A 19,734-nucleotide genomic window follows, 5' to 3' on the forward strand; every position below is an offset into this window, starting at 1 on the left:
GAATGGAATAGTGTGTTTCAAACTTCAGATTGTGACCCATTGGTGGATCATAAAATCAATGTAAGGGTTACAACCAGCATTTAAAAAAATTAAATAAAATAGGAAATGACAGAGTGCAGGCAGTAAGAGGAATTATTGTTTCGTGACATTTATTTCTTGTATGATACGTATTGAACCGTCATATAAATCGTATTTATTATTGTGGGCTTTAGTCAGAATTGTTTAAAAGTCTTGGTGGAGAGCTTTGCATGTTAGTTCTGTTAAATTGAGTGGGATTATATTTGACTTGATTTAGCCATACTTCTGTGAAATTTTCACAATGAGCGTGTCAGTGCAAATATAATCTACACAGATTTGTCGGCAAAATTTCTAAGAGTAAACACATACCAACTATTTGGTTAGCAAACTTAACAGCAGTTCATCATGATGGATTTTTGAACGCTTTTCGATAATAAACCCACCAATGACCATGCTTTCTGTTATAGATAGGCGCAACACTGTGGATTCAGGGATTGCTTAAAACTCTGTATTTCGTTATAAACATAGAAGTTTTTAGATACAGAACCGGAGTGTCCAAATACCCAATCTTGTATAGCAACATTTTGCCTCATTTTCATTGACAAAAAGTCTGACTTATTCTGTCTCCTCTGAGGTTAGTCTTCTATGTGTCCTTTGCTTTTGACGTTAGAATTGTTTTTTCATTTCTTGGTGAGAAATATCTCGGTGAGAAATAGTTTATACACACACACACATATATATACATCACTTATTAATTTCTCGGTGAGAAATAGCCTATATATATCAGCCCTTAATTTATAGAAAATATAGTTTTAGAATAAAAGTTACAGTGTAACTTTTCTTAGCTGAGAGGAAGCTTGTGCTGGGTTAGTCTCGAGAGTACAAGTCCTAAATTACCTTGGTTATCATCAAAGACTTTCTTTTGAATATTTATAAAATATTAGAAAATAAAATCATTTAGAAATGTTGGCAAACCTAGTCTTAGATACCAAAAAGGAAATTTTATTATACAGTTCTTTTCCAAAATAACTGTTAGCCCGGAGGTAGCCACATAAGGAACCTGGTCTGTAGTGCTGTGTGATTCAAGAAAGCCATCAGTCTCACGTATAACCTGCTCAAATATCTCTACGGCCAATTGATGAAAAAATTATATAGTGTCATAGCATATATGTGTTTTATTTGCTTCAGATAAGTTGGCATAACTTAATGAATGATATCAAAATGTGATTAGACCCTTTTTTAAAAAAAAACTCCTTAAACACAAACCTGCTTAGTTGCATCAACACTGTCACATGCAATTCTTATCACTTGGATGTCATTTAGAATATTATGAATCCGTGAAATTTGTGTCTTCTTCATATTCCTTGTCCGCTGTTTCCTGTTTAGTTCTTTTATCCTGGAGGGGGAAAAAAAGTCAGGGAAATATTTAAAACAAAAATTCTGCTTCTTGAATTAGTATTTGTCAACTGTTTACAGGATGAGAGGCATTTAAATGTTAGATGGTGATTAGTCATACGAACTCCAGACTCTTTACAGGAAACCAGTTTGTGCTGAAGATAGAAATTGTTAGAAAAAGGCACAGAAGGATGAGTGCAGGGTGGGCTCCAGGATTAACTGCGAATGTCTCTGAGAGCAGGATGACTAAACGGACTTCCTCTTCTCCCCAAGGAAACTTCCACAAGCATATCTGTTCTAGGAGACATTCTTTCTCCGGAACACAGTTCATTTATTGTATGCTTTCACATGTTGTAGCATTGTTTCTTTGGAATGCAGTTTCTTATAAGCAGAAGATTTGAGATGAAGATTTTTTTTTTTTTTTTTTTTTAAGAAATTCGGAGTTGGAAATCCTATGGTGTGCTTTGGCCATGCCTAGTGGTCTGTTTATTTTGGAGGGATGAAAGATTGCTAGAGACTCCGTCTGTGTCTTTAATTTCTTTTTTAGTATTCTGGCGCCCTGCACATATTCTTTATGTCATGGGTGTAGTCCGTTTTTTTATCGATGACTCTTTTGAGTACAAAGAAGCTGATCTCAGGATCAAGAACCCTGAGCTCTGGTTTTCCGCCCACCCAGGGTATGTTTGGGCAAATCGTTTAACTTCTTACGCCTCTGATTACACAGCCATAAGGCAAGGACAGCAGCTGTGATCCCTGTGTCTGCTACAGGGACCTTATCTAGAAAACCCTGTGCCCGCAGACTGGGACTCCTACTTCATGGAGACAGTGAAAGCACTGGTCACTCAAGCATGACCTTGCCACTTGCCATGCTCTAGTCTCAGCATGAAAGTTCCCTTTCACCTCCCCTGTATCTGTGTAGATTTACTCGCATTTGTACCTGTTCTCATTCTTCCTCTCAGTGTGGATGAGCTATTTGCCTTTGACTTTGGGTCCATCACCTTTGGCCCATTGCAGAACTTGATATCACTGGTCAACTGCAGTGCTCTTTCCCCTCTACAATACAGAGGTCTAGAAATGTAAGAACCAAGTACATGTTACTCTGCAGCTTGCTCTTGTCCTTCAATGATCCCATGGGCATATATATTTAATTATTCTTTTTGGCGACTGTATACTACTCCACAGAATGGACATGTTGGATGGATCCGTTTAATGGTTTCCTTGTTGGTCACTATTCGTATTGTTTCTGACTTGTTGCAGTTATCAAAGTGCCGTGAGGTAGATATACTTGTCCATATGCCCGACATATTGGAGTTCTTATTTTCATTGACTGTATTCCTAAAAGTGGGAATACCAGGTCCAGGGGTACGCACCTATTACATTTCAGTAAGTACAGGAAGTTACTTTCCCGAAGAGTTGCAGTGTGTCAACCCCAAGAAAGCAGTGTCGTTTCAACTCCCTGCTTGGTGCAAAATGGATTTCGTTGTTGCTCTGGTTGTGACCGTGTGTCAGTTGGCTAATTGTGCTTCCTCTTTGGCAAATTAATGGTTAATATAGCCTCAGCCTAGTTTTGCTGGATTGCTTGCCCTCTTCTTGACCCCTGGTGGGGGCCCTTTACGCTAGGATTATTATCTCCTTGACCTATCTTACGAACATCACCTCTCAGTCTGTATTTTTCTTAAACTTGTTTAAAGGCATCTTGGCCATATTGGGTACTATTTTAAAGATAGTTTATGAGTAGGAAGTTGTTCTACCAGATATTAAACTTTACTAATTACTCACTGAGAGCCATATGATACTGACATGTTAATAGACAACCTTAGCAGGATAGAGGCCCAAGAGCAGATCCAAGTGTATTTTACATCCTAAATTATGGTAAGGAGACGTTTCAATCTAATTACAAGAAAGAATGGATATTTAATTACTTGTTTTAGATAATTGACTCTTGAAGAGAATAGTTTTCACACCTTGTACAAAAAGACATTTTAGACAAATGAATGAATGAACGGGATTCAAAGTCAGGTTCTTTTCCTTTAAGGGCCTACAGCAATACCGTCCACTTATTTCTGTCATGGTATTTGCATGACACTGAAGTTGCCCACTGATTTGTGTTTTTTTCTTCTTTAGATTGTAAATTCCGTCAAGGCAGGAGCCCTTACTCACTGTGGTGGCTCAGTTGGGGGCTGTGATGGGTGCACCCACTGGGTGTTTCCTCGCTGTGGAATTGTGCATGAGCTTGTGTGTTCCCCTCTTGTTCTGTATTCTGTCTTCCGTTCGCAACAAAGTCATTTACAGAATAATATATCAAATAGAAAGCTGTTTACTTTGTCCCTAAACCTGTAAGCTTAATGTCGTCAAGACAGGCCAGGGGCCTGGATGGGGATTGGGGAAGTGGGTGGGGCTGGAAGTGGATGGACTCCATGGAGATTCAGTAGGAAGTAGATGCAGCAGGACCTTGGTGATTCAGTTGAATGTTGTCCTGAACAAAAGGGAACACGTAAAAGAACGACTGGGCAGCACTTGGAGAGATCTGCTGGTATGTGTTACGGACAAAAGGAGCTTTTTTTCCTATGTGAGGCTTTTATTGGCCATTTCTAACGCATCTTGTCTCCCTGATACCAAAACCCGACTGCGAGCATAGTTCATTTTCAACTCATCGCTTTTCTCTTGCGAATTTTCTTTTGTGTTTTCTGCTCATTGCTCTCTCCAGTTGCTGAATTCTGTCTTAGAAACAGTGAATTGACCTCTGAGGGCAAGGTAGGGGAAGAGTATACGAGCAGACAGAGCCAGAACTCTGTTTAGCAGGCCACAGGAAAGGGAAACTAGGAATAATTAGGTACTATAATTTTTAAAAAATTTTCCTTGAGAGAGCGAGAGAATCCCAAGCAGGTGCCATGCTCAGCGTGGAACCTGATGCGAGGCTCGACCCCATAACCCCGGGATTGCGACCTGAGCCGAAACCAAGAGCCGGACGCTCCACGATCTGAGCCACCAAGGCCCCCCTGTGTATTCATAATTTTGTATGCCGTCTCAAGGAGGTGTATTTATCATAGAAGAGGTCCAGTAAGGCACATGGAGAGGCTGAAGGAAAGGGATCCATGGGGTTTATTAAGAGGAAGAACAGAGCGGATTATGGGTGAAAGTAGGCGATAGGCTGGCACAGGGAGCCTGGACTTTGAAGGTGACCGTGGGTGGCAAAAATGTTGACATGAATGTTTCTCAGCAGTTTTCTGGTCGATGGTTATGCTCGGGCCTGAGGAGCCTGGGGTAGTGAGAACAGCTGCGCACTGTCGAGGCAGGAAAGCCTTTGATGTAGGAACCTTTTTGCCTTTTTATCCTCTGGGGTTTTCTCCAGGTTTGGGATGGAAAAATCCTGATTGGCACCTGGTGAATGTTTGTTGAAGGGGTGAGTTATGTTTTACGACTTTCCGTGTGTATTTGTTTCCAGTTTTAATAGCAGACTTTTTTATTTGAAAAGTTTTTGTGTTTGCTACTTGAAGTACTTTAACTTTAGAGTAGTAGATGTGGGTTTATTCTCCACAGCCATCGTCATTTCTAGCAACATGTTTATGCCAAGAGTTTCATTATATTAGTTTGTTCTAATCTTCATGATAGAGTCTGTTAAACATTAGGTCCAGTAAATATAGCAAGTAAACCATAGACCAGAATTTGAAATGCATTGTTTCTCTGATTTTCAAGGATTTAAAAAATGAAGTTGGTTGCTTTTATTTAATAAAAATTGCCCATGCTTACATTTTAATGTATAGTGACAAGAATGTGAATTTTCTCAAGACTCTTTAAATCTTAAATGTCAACTTGGTGATATCACTGAAGTAATATCTTTATTTGGCGATAAAATAATTTTACTTATTTATTTATTGAGAGAGGGACCAAGCAAGCATGCGCTCCTACAGGCAGGGGAGAGGACAGAAGGAGAAGGGGAGAGAGAATATTAAGCAGGCTCCATGCCCAAAGCAGGGTTTGATCTCACGACCGTGAGATCACGACCTGAGTTGAAATCACGAGTTGGACGCTTAACCAACTGAGCCACCCGGGTGCCTCTCAGTGATAAAAGCATTTTAATTTGAAGGTGTTATAAGTGACATTTAAGAATCTTCTGTTTACTGTCCTTCATGCTGAGTGCTACACTCAGAAGAAGGTGTCGTTATCATAGATAACATAGATGGGAGCATAAAGTGTCCAAGAGATTAATTTATTTTTCAAAAGTCATTGATAATCCAGAGTCAGAATTTGAATACAGGTTTCTCTGACTACAAAGATCATCTTTTCACTCTGTCTTGTTTCCACTCAACCTAAAAAATATATATGATATGATATGCTATGGTACGATAAAATTACTATACTATACTGTACTATAATACACACACATATATACGTGTTTATAAAGCGATCTAGAAAATACCAAAAAGCGGGACACCTGGTGGCTGAGTCGGTTAAGCATCTGACTTGATTTAGGCTCAAGTCATGACCTCGTGGTTCATGGGATTGAGCTCTGTGTCGGGCTTCATGCTGGTGGCACAGAGCCTGCTTGGGATTCTCTCTCCTCCTGTCTCTCTGCCCCTCCCCTGCTCGCACTCCCTCTCTCTCTCTCTCTCAAAATAAATAAGTAAACTAAAAACAAAGAAGAAAGAAAATACCAGATGTCTATGACACCATGGGTAATCTAACAACCCAGAGCTAATCCCTGTGAACATTTTGGTGTCTACTCGTCTTTTCATTTTTGGCGTATACCTATGGTAAGGGAAGACTTGTTTTCACTTACGTTCCCCAGTACTCTCTCAGTACTGCTTTGCTTCTGACATGAGGTGTGTGGGTTTCTGCAACACCAGCAGAGTATCCTGTGGTTTAACTCCATTCTGATGCCGTCCACCTGGAGATAGTGTCACATCCCATAGGCTAAGGGGTCCAGTCCTACAAGACTCCCTCCTCACCCCTAGGTACAAGTTCAGGTTACTACTTGTGCTTCTGACTCACAGACGGTAGGTTGGAGATCATCACGACTTAATCCTCAGATACAGCTGGTCTGCTGGGGCAGCTCACCGGACTCAGGAGGAGCTCTGTGACGCAGGTGTACAAGGCTGGGTACGGTGAGGGAGGTGTGGAGCCTGCCCCCCGCCCCGCCCCGCAGCACCTCCACTTGTTGGCCAACCTGGAAGCTCTCCAAACCTCATCCTTTTGGGTTTCTAGGACAGCGTCCTTAGATAGGCATGATCAAGTCATTAGCCATTAAGGATGGATTTAGCCTCGGCCCTTCCCTAGAAATTTCCAACCTTCTAATCTCAGTTGGTTCCCCTGGCGACCAGCCTCCGTCCTTAGGTTACCTAAGGACTTTGCAGAAGTCACCTCATCAACATAAATACTAGTGTGGTTGAAAGGAGTTTCTTGTAAATAACAAAAGCTAGCTTTGTGCCAACAAATGTATGTATTTCTTACTATAAATCACAGTATCGTATACACGTACTCGTGGGAGTCCATATCTAAAATTACTTGGCTTCTGCTTATATAGACCTAAGAAGAGTCCGTTTGGATACTTCTGCACTATCAGAAATAAGAGGAGTATGTACATCGTGGAAATTATTATATCCTGTATAAGAGTGCTTTCCAAATGCTGGTCCAGTGCTGGTTTAATAAAGTTGCTACCAGTCCAAGAGAAAAGAGGGAAAACGTAATAATGGTTATAAAAGGAATCTATTCAACATACATGGCTGTCTTGCATTCGAATTACTGTAATCATTTGTGAATTAAAATGTTTATTCTTCTATGAAACGTTGATAAAACTATGGTCTGTTATAGGCGATGATGTTGATGTTCCTTTTTGATGTCGTTACTTGGCAAAGTATATCAACAAAACAATGGTAATCCTTCGTTGTTCCCTGCCTCAATTTTTAAAAACTTTATATTCTTGCCTCAGGAAGCATACAGGCTTTGTAATGATCATCTCACACAGCTTCTTGTTATTAACAACAACGGTATTTGACCCCAGTGCTGTTTGACCTTGGGTTCTATTACATATATTAATTTTTCACCCTTATTATTTGATTACTTTTTTTCTTCTCATTCCCAGTACCTGGTGATGGATTATTATGTTGGTGGGGATTTGCTGACTCTGCTCAGCAAATTTGAAGATAGATTGCCTGAAGATATGGCTCGGTTTTACCTGGCTGAGATGGTGATAGCAATCGACTCCGTTCATCAGCTGCACTACGTACACAGGTGGGTAAGACCTTACGCAGCAGCGGGCTGTGTGAGTGTGGAAGCAGACGTTTTTAGAGGAACGTGGTGCTTTTCATGGCCACGGAGGAATTTTGTCTTTGTAAACTATTTGACAGGTGTAATGATTGATTTAAAGTCTTCCCTACAGATGTGTGTTTGATTGTATGCAGTGTAAGATGGAATGATAAAAATGGGCCTGTTTACCAAATGATTTTTCATTTAGGATTCTTCTTCGACCTGTTGACACACGTTAGAAGTCTCTTTCTCTGTGAAAAGCTCATAATAATTTATGTGAAGAGCTTAAAGAGCAGTCTCACATTTTATTTTTATTTTTTATTAAAAAAAATGTTTTTTAAGTTTATTTATTTATTTTTGAGAGAGAGCCAGAGTGAACTTGGAAGGGACAGAAAGAGAGTGAGAGGGAGAGAGAATCACAAGCAGGCTCTGTGCCATCAGCACAGAGCCCATCGTGGGGCCCGATCCCACGAACTGTGAGATCATTCATGGGCCAAAATCAAGAGTTGGGCACTTAACCGACTGAGCCACAAGGCACCCCAAAGGAAGATCATTTTGATTAAAACTTTTCTATTCATCAGATCTCACTGTGGCTCTTGCCTACTCATATGCTTTTCCCTATTGATATTTGATAGTCACAAATTTTATTAAAAATAAAAGGATGAATATACTTTGAAAATTGTAAAACATGACGTGTTTTATGATGGTATTAGGGTCTCAAGAGTGAATTACAGGATGAGAAACCAAAGTGCTTCTTTCTTTGCTCAAACAGTAACCCAAGGTCCTAGCTGAGGACTCACTTAAAAATACTTTAAAAATATCATTTTATTGAACATTTAAAGAATGTTAGTTTCATGGGGTTTTGTGAAACTGTACCCAGTTCATATCTAAATTCTCAATAAGGAATGATTACTTTTGCAAATAATTCCTCTGGATTGGAGATAGTAAATATGAGGTATTTGTGTTACCTGCCCTTCTTCCAGGCTGTGACACAGATACTCTTAACTGATCATAAGACCCTTTCCCACCAACTGTATGTGCAGTCTTAGAGTTCTTCTCAACACAGCATTCTACCTGACAACTATCTTTCTGACGTTGACATTGAGAAGCATTTCAACCCTGAGCTCTGTTAAATACGTGTAATTTTACGAGGTACCTAACGTTAAATGAATCCCATTCATTTCGTTGTTGGACAGCTCCGATGTCATAGAATTTTACTTTATGTTAAGCTGAATTTCCTTTTCTCCTAATCGTTGGTCCTAGTTTTGCTGTAGAACCACATACAATAATCTAATTTATCTTGTTACCATGCCTTCTGAAGCCGTCTTCTCTTTAGGCTAAACATCTAAATACCTGTAGTTTCTGTGTTCTCAAGGCTTATGTACACATTCTGTCTCCCACTATCTGACATGCACATAGTACCCTCACCCTCACCTTGTGCCTTCTCCCTCCTCTCTCTCCCTTTACTCTTCAGTGGACGTGTTCTGCTAGGTTAACGTACCTCTTAAAATGTGGCTCTCATTTTCTGGACAGATTGTATTTTAGTAGATGCTTTACTGAGGAAATATTCCTGGGGTCTTCTTTTATAAATAGCGCTGTGCTAAACTGCATAAAATTTTAAGTAAGTGTAGCATATGGTCCTGACTTGGAAAAGGCTTCCAGTCCATTTGGGGACACAAAACACAAGACATAAATAAGAACTAAAGTAATAAAAGTTAAATAATCACTTAGGGCAAAAGTTTAAGAGATGGAGTGAGCCCAGATTGCGAACTCTTCGTTGGGTTATACAAGCAAATTACAGTGAACTCAGAGAAACAAATAATCTTAACTCTTAAGATTACCATTCATTAAGAAAACCATTCTTAATGGTTTTTTCCACTGGTTATTTAACTCTCACTATGTGTTATGGACTTTACCTGTATTATTCTAATTCTGACAATAAATCTATGATTTGGGTGTCATCTAAAATGGATGTTCCATTTTACAGATGAGGAAACCCAGCTTCAGAGACATGAGTTGGTAATTAGTATAGGCTGGATTAAAATCGAAGTCAGGCTGATGCCGGAATTTATGCTGTTCATATAACATCATATTGCTCATAAGAGGATGCTTTACTGGTAGGACTTTGCAGAATAAAAAGGCTTTCTGTGGGCAGAGAGGAAGGCGTTCTAGAAACAAGGGATGAAGGAGACAGGGACACAGGCGGGCAGAGGGCAGGTCTAGAGAGGGCTCGGTAGGTGACTCGGCTGAAGAAAAGAGCTCATGTGGAGTTTAGGAAGAGAGATTTCAATCCCTGTTGTGGAAACGTTTGAACACCATGCTGTAGACTTTAGATCTTGGGAGCCATCAAGTTACCGATACTTTTAGGTAATGTAGTGTTTGATTAAAACAGTGTGTTAAGTAAGTTGACTTTACAGTAAACTGTGTATCAGTTTTCATGTTTTGCTGGATTTCAGAATGTTTTATAGTTATGAATTTCAAGTAGAGGGAGTTAGAGAAGACAAAAAGGGAGTAGTGGAGACTGGATGTGTTCGGGGAAGGAAGTACTTTTTTTCCCTTGTGTTCTTGTATTTTATTATTTTTTAAAAATGTTTATGGATTTATTTTGAGAGAGAGTGTGTGTGAGAACAGGGAAGGGGTAGAGAGAGAGGGAGAGAGGGAATCCCAAGCAGCCTCCGTGCTGCCATCACAGAGCCCGATGCGGGGCTTGAACTCACGAACCGTAAGATCATGACCTGAGCCAAAATCAAGAGTCAGATGCTTAACTGACCAAAGCATCCAGGTGCCCCTCCCCTTGTGCTCTTTCAAACTACATTTATTTCCAAACCTATAAAATATATTATTGGTCTTCTGACAGCACAGACATTTTCATATGAAAATTTTGTCTTCACTTATGCATCGGGAGAAAGGAGCAGTGGAGAGTAGTGGATGAGAAGAATCATGAAATCATACATACGAGTGTTGAGCACATTGTGAGATTGCAGTCAAGAACATTGCAACTTCCTTTGAAATGTCTAGAAATACACTTTAAAAACACATTGTAAGGCATTATGTTACCTGTTTTCAGAGATGTTAATTATGAGATGAAAGAGACAGGAATGGGGACATGGAAATAAGAAGCCCAGAGATTGACTCTGGAAGGCTGTAAAATTGATTTACAAACTGACCGCATAAAGTACAGACATTTTCTAGTAACATGATGTAGTAAAAACAAGCATTAAGCTCGGTGCCAGCAGACTTATGCACTGTTCTGGTTCCCCCATAAGCTTTTTAAACTTAGATTCCAAAACATGATTTATCACTGAGATTACAGCAACTTCTTTTTTTTTTTTTAACGTTTATTTTGAGACAGAGACAGAGCATGAACGGGGGAGGGGCAGAGAGCGAGGGAGACACAGAATCGGAAGCAGGCTCCAGGCTCTGAGCCGTCAGCACAGAACCCGACGTGGGGCTCAAACCCACAAACCGCAAGATCATGACCTGAGCCGAAGTTGGATGCTCAACCGACTGAGCTGCCCAGGCGCCCCAAGCTCCTCCCCTTTTAAAGAGGCGGGGAAAGGACGCAGTGGGACTGAGGACAGAAGAAACATGGCAGCAGTAGAGCTGTTGTTGGTAGCGAGGCTGATGGAGGTGCTTTAAACGTTAAAGATGTCCGCTCCACCCAAACTGATCTGCAGGTTCGATGCAGCGCCTGTCAAAATCCCGGCAGGGTTCTTGTTTTCTTGTTCTTTTAAATCCAGGTGAAAGTACGTGTCGAGCTCTCCACCCGCAACAAGTCCAGCTCCTGCCCTTGTGTTGGTAGTTGTGTTTAGGCCTCAGGCTCCTGGCTTGTCCCTAAGCGACTGTCCCTAGCTACAAATTTAATAACATCATTTCATTTTCAGTAGTTACGACAGCTCACAGGTTTTTCCTTTAGAGCAGTAAAGATTTTTTATTTGTTAGGTACAAACAGGCTTACTGCAAAGTTTACATGGAAATGCAATGAAACTAGAGTAGCTAAAATTATTCTTTTAATGATTTTGGAAAAGGAGAGCGAAGTAGTCAGAGTAACTACCTACTGTTGAGAGTTACTACGTTGCTGCCTTAAGCAAGACACTGGGTAGTGGGGGAGGAGTAGACATCACAGATCACCAGGTAGAAAGGAGAACCCAGGCCGAAATGTACGCAGTTACCTCCAGCTGATTTTGACGACGGTGCTGACGCAACTCAGTGGAGGAAGGATCATCTTCAGCAAACAGTACGGGAATCGTAAGCGAAAAAACAAACTTCCTTCAGCCTCACACAAATGTGAAAAATAGTTCAAAATGGGTCATGGATTTAAGTAGATGACATAGGGGTACCTGGGTGGCCCAGTCAGTTGAGCAGCTGACCAGCTCAGGTCACGATCAGGTCAGGTTCGTGGGTTTGAGCCTCGCGCGGGGCCCTTGTGCTGTCAGCACAGAGCCCGCTTCAGACCCTCTGTCCCCCGCACCTGCACCTCTCCCGCTCATGCTCTCTCTCAAAAATAAAAAGTAAGTAAATAAAAATAAAAAATAAACATTAAAAAAATATTCAACGTAAAAGTATAAAACTTTCAGAAGAAAACATCAAAGAACATCTTCTGGACCTAGGGCTTGGTGAGGAGTTCCTAGGACACCAAAAATTACTCAAGTGGACTTCATCAGCACTAAAAACGTACACTTCTAAGGCCCGTAAGCCGATGAAAGGGCAGGCTCCAGAATGGGGGGAAATGTTTGCAGACCACATACAGGATGTACACCTTATGTCTAGAATATATAAAGAACTCGAAACACAATCCTCAAGAAACCTCAGACAGTCCAGTTATAGGATGGACGAAAGACCCAGAGAGACACCTTGCCCAAGAGGAGATCTGGATGGCAGTGAGCACATAAACAGCTCTTCAGTGCCCTTGCCTTTAGCAAACTGCGAACTACACCCACCATGAGAGGCAGGCCAGTGAGCAGGTATTAGGACCGCTAAAATACGGACCAGCGGTCCTACTAAGTGCTGATGACCCTGCGGAGAAAGGAGATCTCCCACACATTGCTGGTAGGAAGGTAAAATGGTTTGGCCACTCTGGAAACAGTTTGCAAGTTTAAACAAAGTAAACGTGCACTTACCATGTGACCTGGTCGTTGGCATTTGTAGACATTTATCCCAGAACAATTAAAGCATATTTGCAGAAAAACCTGTACGTGAATATTCGTAGCAGCTTTGTTTGTAACCGCAAAATACTAGAAATGGCCCTCGAGTCCCTCCCGGGCGGCGTGGTAGCCACCTGCTGGACGCCCCGTGGGCCCGCGGCACTGGGAGCACACGGCAGCCTGGGCGGCCCCGGACGGTCCTGAGTGATGAGCATGGATGCTCAGAACGTTATGTTGTTTATGACTCCACTTACCTAACATTCTTGAATTACCAAAACTACAGAGGTTGAAAGCCGATGAATGGTTCCCAGGGGACAAGGTCAGGGGCAGAGTGGGGAGTGAGACAGCACGGGGCAGTTCTCTTTTGTGGTGATAGTACAGCCGTGCATCTTGAATGTGGTGGTAGTTACGTGAGTCTGTACGTGGGCTAAAATCGCGTGGAATACGCACAGATTAGAAAAGGATAAAAGCCGAAAGGTCTCTGACGGAACATTAACGTAGTAGCGTCAGCTTTCTGGTTTTGCTATTGTGCCCTGGACGTAATACGTTGTAACCAGTGGAGAAGCCGGATGGAAGGGTACATGGGACTCGTTGTACTATTTATGCAAGTTCCTTTGACTCTGTAATCATTTCAAAATGGAAAGGTTTGGGGGCACCTGGGTGGCTCAGTCGGCCACCTGGGTGGCTCAGTGGGGGCTTAAGCCCAGCTCTTGATTTCGACTCAGGTCATGATCTCGTGGTTCGTGGGATCGAGCCCCACGTCGGTCTCTGCGCCGATCATGTGGAGTCTGCTTGGGACTCTGTCTCTCCCTCTCTCCCTGCCTCTCCCCTGCTTGCTTTCCCTCTCTCTCTCAAAAATAAATAAATAAACTTTAAAAAAAAAAATAGGGAAAGATTTTAAGGGAAAAAAAAATTACCTCTATTACTTTCTTTTCACAAGTCTGGAAACCAGGCCCAGGAAACTCTCTATCTTGGTGAATTCCTCAGGATTGCCAAATTTGCTTAGGCTTCTGGCCTGCCAGGAAGTGATTGTTCTTTCTGTAACTCAGAACTTAGATGATGTGCAATTCAGGAGGTAAGTGGAGTCCACTTAGTGAAAGTCAGCATTGAAAAGGACCCTGGACTGAACCCTGAGGAGTTTCAGTATTTCGAGACGGGGTAGAGTAGCAGTGGCCAACGAAGCAAACTAAGAAGAAACAATTGGAGGAAGATAATGAGAATATGCGGAATAAAGTAAATCATCTTTCCCTTTATGTTTAATAACGTTAATGTCTTAACTGATGGATTTCTTTTTTTTTTTTTTTAATTCTTTTAATGTTTGTTTATTTTTGAGAGAAAGCACGAGCAGGAGAGGGGCAGAGAGAGGGAGACACAGAATCCAAAGCAGCTCCAGACTCTGAGCCGTCAGCACAGAGCCCAGTGCGGGACTCAAACCCACGATCCGCGAGCTCATGACCTGAGCCAAAGCCAGAAGCCTAACCGACTGAGCCACCCAGGTGCCCCTTAGCTGATGCATTCCAAACCAACATTTAATATCATTTTTTGTGTCCTGGGTGTTGGAATGGGAGTGGGGGCTGCCTTTTGGAAGTCATACACTCTTTACATTCAGTTTATTGCCTTTTGAAAAAAGACTAAGTTTAAGGAAATACTTCTGCTTCACAGTTTTGCCCGAGTAGGACAGATTTTATTTTTATAAATTCATTCATGGTGAAAGTATTGTTCAGCCAGCACTGTTTGCCCAATATTCTACCTATTTTCTTAGGTGAGGTACTCCTATTGAGTATCTCAATAGGAGTGGAGGAAATGATGCCTTTATTTTGAAAAATTACTTTGAGATAAGCTTAACTCTAATGACAGAGAGCAGTTGAATGACAACAAAACCAGGTTTAAAAAAGCAGTAGGAATTACATACCTAAACACTGTGGAGATGGAGAGTGTGAACAAGTGAATCAGGAGGACCTCTTGGAGAAAACCTGTCTGTGATAGGAAGTAGATGGTTTAAGACATTGAAATAAGGGCGCTTGGGTGGCTCAGTCGGTTGAGCGTCCGACTCCGGCTCAGGTCATGATCTCGCGGTTTGTGAGTTTGAGCCCCGCGTCGGGCTCTGTGCTGACAGCTCGGAGCCTGGAGCCTGCTTCGGATTCCGTGTCTCCCTCTCTCTCTACCCCTCCCCAACTTGTGCTCTGTCTCTCAAAAATGAATAAATGTTAAAAATTTATTAAAAAAAAAAAAGACATTGAAATAGCTTCCCTGAGGAAGGAAGACCAAAGTAAGCAAGATATACGACGATTGACTGTTAACGTTTAGAAATAAAATTTTGTCGTTACTTTAATGTGAAAGATATCACTTAAATACTTAGGAAAATACGGTATAAAAATATTGTTATGAAAGCATGTCCATATTTTTTAAATGCTTTTAGCAAAATAGCTGGTTTTTTCCCTGTGTTTATTGAAACACTATTTCAGCTGTCCCAAAATACCTTATTTTCAGTCTGTCAACTCAGATTTTCGCCTTTGCCACAGAGGCACTCCAGTTTCCAACTTGAAGTCTGAATGCCAACATTTCCATCTTTGATTTGCTGAATAAGCAGTTTGCATTTTAAGAGTGTGTCTTTTCTTTTCAATCGTTTATTTGCTTGAATGTAAAATTTGTGAGAGAGATTATTTCTAACAAGTAAACAGTATCATGTGGCATACGTCGGACTCCGGTTGATGAAAGTACACGCCAAATGTTGGGCTAGAATAAAGCAAGCCCTAATTATAGGTTGGGGAAAAAACCCCAACTTCTTTCTAAATATGCTAATTAAACTCAGCAGCAGGCTTGGTGTTCAGATTGTCAGCTGCAACTCTAAGCATGCTGATGATGAAAGGCATAAAATCCTGCTACAACAGCCAAAAAACCAAGCTTCATCCGATCAGAACGTTATGTTTGATGATCCCGTGGCATAGTTTGAAATGACAAAAATGGAAAGATGAGGACGTTTATGACGTTTTTAAATAATACAGAGATAATCAGAATGTTGCTTCTGGTACCAAAACGTTAGCAGCCAATATTGTGTCTTACCTTGATTTCTGTTTCTAGTGGAGTCTTATCTGTGATAAGACCATTTTAAGAGTGGTGCACCTGTTGTCCACCAACCAGAAGGACCCTACTAGAAACTACTTTGATAGAGAAGGGAAGGTCACTGAGGGCTGGCAGGTCACAGAGATCAGTGATAATAGAAAGTATTAACAATGTATAACAATGCTTTAAGCTTGTCGATCAGAGAGAATTAGACATACGTATATAATCTGCAGAGAGAAGCTCCTTTCTTTACGTTAGATCACCTGTCATTGTACAGTTCTTTGTGGAAATAGACATCCTTATAGTTAGGTAATGGTAGGCTGTGAAACCGGTTTTTTTAAACAGAGAATTCTCTATTCTAAACCTTTCAGAAGCAGTTTTAAATTTTTTTCTTTTTAACGTTTATTTATTTTTGGGACAGAGAGAGACAGAGCATGAATGGGGGAGGGGCAGAGAGAGAGGGAGACACAGAATCGGAAGCAGGCTCCAGGCTCTGAGCTGTCAGCACAGAGCCCGACGTGGGGCTCAAACCCACAGACCATGAGATCGTGACCTGAGCTGAAGTCGGATGCTTAACCAACTGAGCCACCCAGGCGCCCCTCAGAAGCAGTTTTAAAAAACGATCTAAAAATCACAAACTTGTCTTAATTGGCTCTATTCGAAAAAGCATTAGATCTTATCCTTGATAATTAACGTTAATAGTTGTCATTGGTATGTAACTGGCTCCTGACATTTTCCCAAACTTTTTTCCGCTGGTAGAAGTAAAGAGTGATCTCTACCTTTCTGTATTACTTGCCAGTGATATTCAGGGGATCTTCATTAAAAATTGCTGTTAAGATCTAATTATAAAGAGTTCTTTTTAACAGTTTTATTGAGCTGTAATTCACATACCATACAATTCAGTCAGTTAAAGCATACAGTGGTTTTTAGTATTTTCACAGATACATTCAATCATTACTTCAGTCCATTTTAAACCATTGTCATCATTTCAAAAAGAAACCCTGTTCCCTTGTTTCCCCCGCCCTCAGCAGCCATTAATCTGTCTCTATAGATTTGTCTAGTCTGGACACTGAATGAAATCATGTAATGGGTCTCTTTTGACTGGCTTCTTTCACTTGGCATACTGTTTTCTTTCTTTCTTTCTTTTTTTTAAGTTTATTTATTTATTTATTTATTTTTTAATTTTTTTTTTTTTCAACATTTATTTATTTTTGGGACAGAGAGAGACAGAGCATGAACGGGGGAGGGGCAGAGAGAGAGGGAGACACAGAATCGGAAACAGTCTCCAGGCTCTGAGCCATCAGCCCAGAGCCTGATGCGGGACTCGAACTCACGGACCGCGAGATCGTGACCTGGCTGAAGTCGGACGCTCAACCGACTGTGCCACCCAGGCGCCCCTGAGTTTATTTATTTTTGAGGGAGAGAGAGAGAGAAAAAGAGACAGAACATGAGTAGGGGAGGGGCAGAGAGAGAGGGAGATACGGAATCTGAAGCAGGCTCCAGGCTCCGAGCTGTCTGCACAGAGCCTGCCACGGGGCTCAAACTCCCGAACCACGAGATCATGACCTGAGCCGGAGTCGGACTCTTAACTGACTGAGCCACCCAGGAGCCCCTCAGCATACTGGTTTCAAGCCTCAGGCATGTTGTAGAGGATGTTAGATACATCTCAGATTAACTAGGTTGACTAGTAAAACTAAAATACCAACATTCTCTGGAGATTTTTGACAGAATCCACAGTGTGCATGGGATCACAACGTGCACAGAACAATCCAGAATTACTCAGTGTATCAGGAAATTATGATTCAGTCTCAAGAGGAAAATGTGGACTCCTAGCTCAAGATGACCCAGGTCACCCAGGTTTGAATTATAAGAATTATCAGGTAAAACCTGATCTAATTCTCTTGTCCCCTGTGTCCTTGAGAATCTGGCCTCTTGGTATAGTGAAAGATATCACTTAAATACTTAGATTAGTACTTATTTTAAATATACTTAATGAAGTAATAGAAAACACATTTGAAATGAATGAGATGATAGAAAATCTCACTAGTAGAAAAAAAAAAAAAGAACCAAATGAAAACTTCAGAAAAGAAAAATACAGTATCTCGGGTAAAAATTCACTGAGTGGTTTCTGTATCAGAAAGGAGACGCAAAGGAAAAAGCCTATGAAATTAAATATAGATCAGTAGAAATTCTCTTATGCAAAGCAGGTGTGAAAAGATTAGAAGAATGAACAGATTAGAGATGAAAAGATCCAACATATGTAATTGGTGCCCCTTGAAAAAGAGAATAAGGCAGAAAAAAATAATGGCTTAAAACTTCCCAAGTTTGGACAAACATATGAGTTTATAGAATCAACAATTGTGTCAAGCCAAAGCAATAGAAATTCAAAGAAAATCACTCCTAGCACCTCCAAATCAAAATATGGAATTAAAGGATATGAAAAGTCTTGATAGCATCTAGAGGAAAATAGCATTTTACATGGGAAAAACAAGTTGAAAGATCTCAGATTTCTCATCACAACCACGGGTACTAAAAGATAAAATTTTGACAACACTGGAAAGAAGAAAACTATCAACCTAATTCCCTTAGGAATGAAGTTAAAAAGAGGATATTTTCAGATAGATGCAACCCAAGAGCATTTATTGCTTAAGACCTTCCTTACAAGAAACACTGATGACATATTTCAGAATGAAGAGTCAGCAGAGGAAATGCAGATCTTGAAGAAAGAAGAAAGAGCATAATAAATGGTAAAAAAAAAAAAAAATCTCAGCATACATAAAACACCTTTTTTCTCTTAAATTCTTTATTTTTTTTTTTTTAAGATTAAACTTTAATCTTTATTTTAAGTAGTCTCTACATCTAACGTGGGCCTTGAACTCACAACCCCGAGATCAAGACCTACACACTAAACCAACTGATCCAGCCAGGCACCCTTCTCCAAAATTCTTTAAAACACATGGCTGTTTATGTATTTATATTATTATTTTTTTTTTTTTGAGAGAGAGAGAGCATAAGCTGGGGAGAAGGCCAGAGGGGGAGAGAGAGAGTCTTAAGCAGGCTTCACACTCAGTGGAGAGCCTGATGGTGGGACTCGATCCCACAACCCTGGGATCATGATCTGAGCCGAAATCAAGAGTCAGATGCTTAACTGACGGAGCCACCCAGGCTCCCTAAAATATGTGACTGTTTAAAGAAATTTGTTTTGGTAGATACTCGATGAATGCATATGTAATATGTGTGACAACTATAACATAATGGATAGATAGGGCATAACAAATGCTAATATAATTATAGAACCTTGGAGTTTTTTTGTTTTTTTTTTTTTTTTTGGAGGAAAAAGTCCTGTGGTGACAAAACAAGTAAGTGACAGGGAAAGGAAAACTAGTTTATCATCAGACTTTTCAACCACAAAACTTTATGACAGGAAAAAAGTGTGTTCAATATTTATGATACCCCAGAAAAGAGAACACGAACATAATCAACTTTCAGGTATAAAAAGCACACACAGCAGTGTTGTCAACTTGCAGGAGCCTGGGGAACGTTGTTCCCATGAATTCTTCCTGAAGAATCTGGAATATTCCATGAGAGAATGAGCTACAGACAACCAAAATGACCAGAGAGACCTTAGCTTAAGGATTGGCGTTGCTCATTAAATAGTCAGTTATGGATTAAAACAGGAAAAAAGAGGGAGACTGAACAGTATTGATGGCTGCATACTCTAATAATGGACATTTAATAGAACTATAAAGGTCAGTGGTGATAACTGGGAGAATTTATGCAGATTTTTTTTCAAATTGTCTTCAGTATAATTTTGGGGTAGTATTCGTCATGTTATTTTTGAGATTGTTGAGTGTAAATGTGAAATGAA

General features: G+C 40.6%; 1 protein-coding gene across 14 annotated transcripts in view; it reads left to right on the forward strand.

The window, feature by feature from the left end:
• CDC42BPA (CDC42 binding protein kinase alpha) overlaps positions 1–19,734 on the forward strand; it is a 316,248-nt gene that overhangs the window by 114,955 nt on the left and 181,559 nt on the right. For all 14 annotated transcript variants that reach the window (XM_053208855.1, XM_053208843.1, XM_053208849.1 and 11 more), the window contains one exon: positions 7,496–7,644. In XM_053208855.1, coding sequence (XP_053064830.1) covers positions 7,496–7,644 — 149 coding nt within the window. The remainder of the gene's footprint in view (positions 1–7,495; positions 7,645–19,734) is intronic.

The sequence above is a fragment of the Acinonyx jubatus genome, chromosome E4 (genome assembly GCF_027475565.1).
Source record: "Acinonyx jubatus isolate Ajub_Pintada_27869175 chromosome E4, VMU_Ajub_asm_v1.0, whole genome shotgun sequence".
NCBI lineage: Eukaryota > Metazoa > Chordata > Mammalia > Carnivora > Felidae > Acinonyx > Acinonyx jubatus.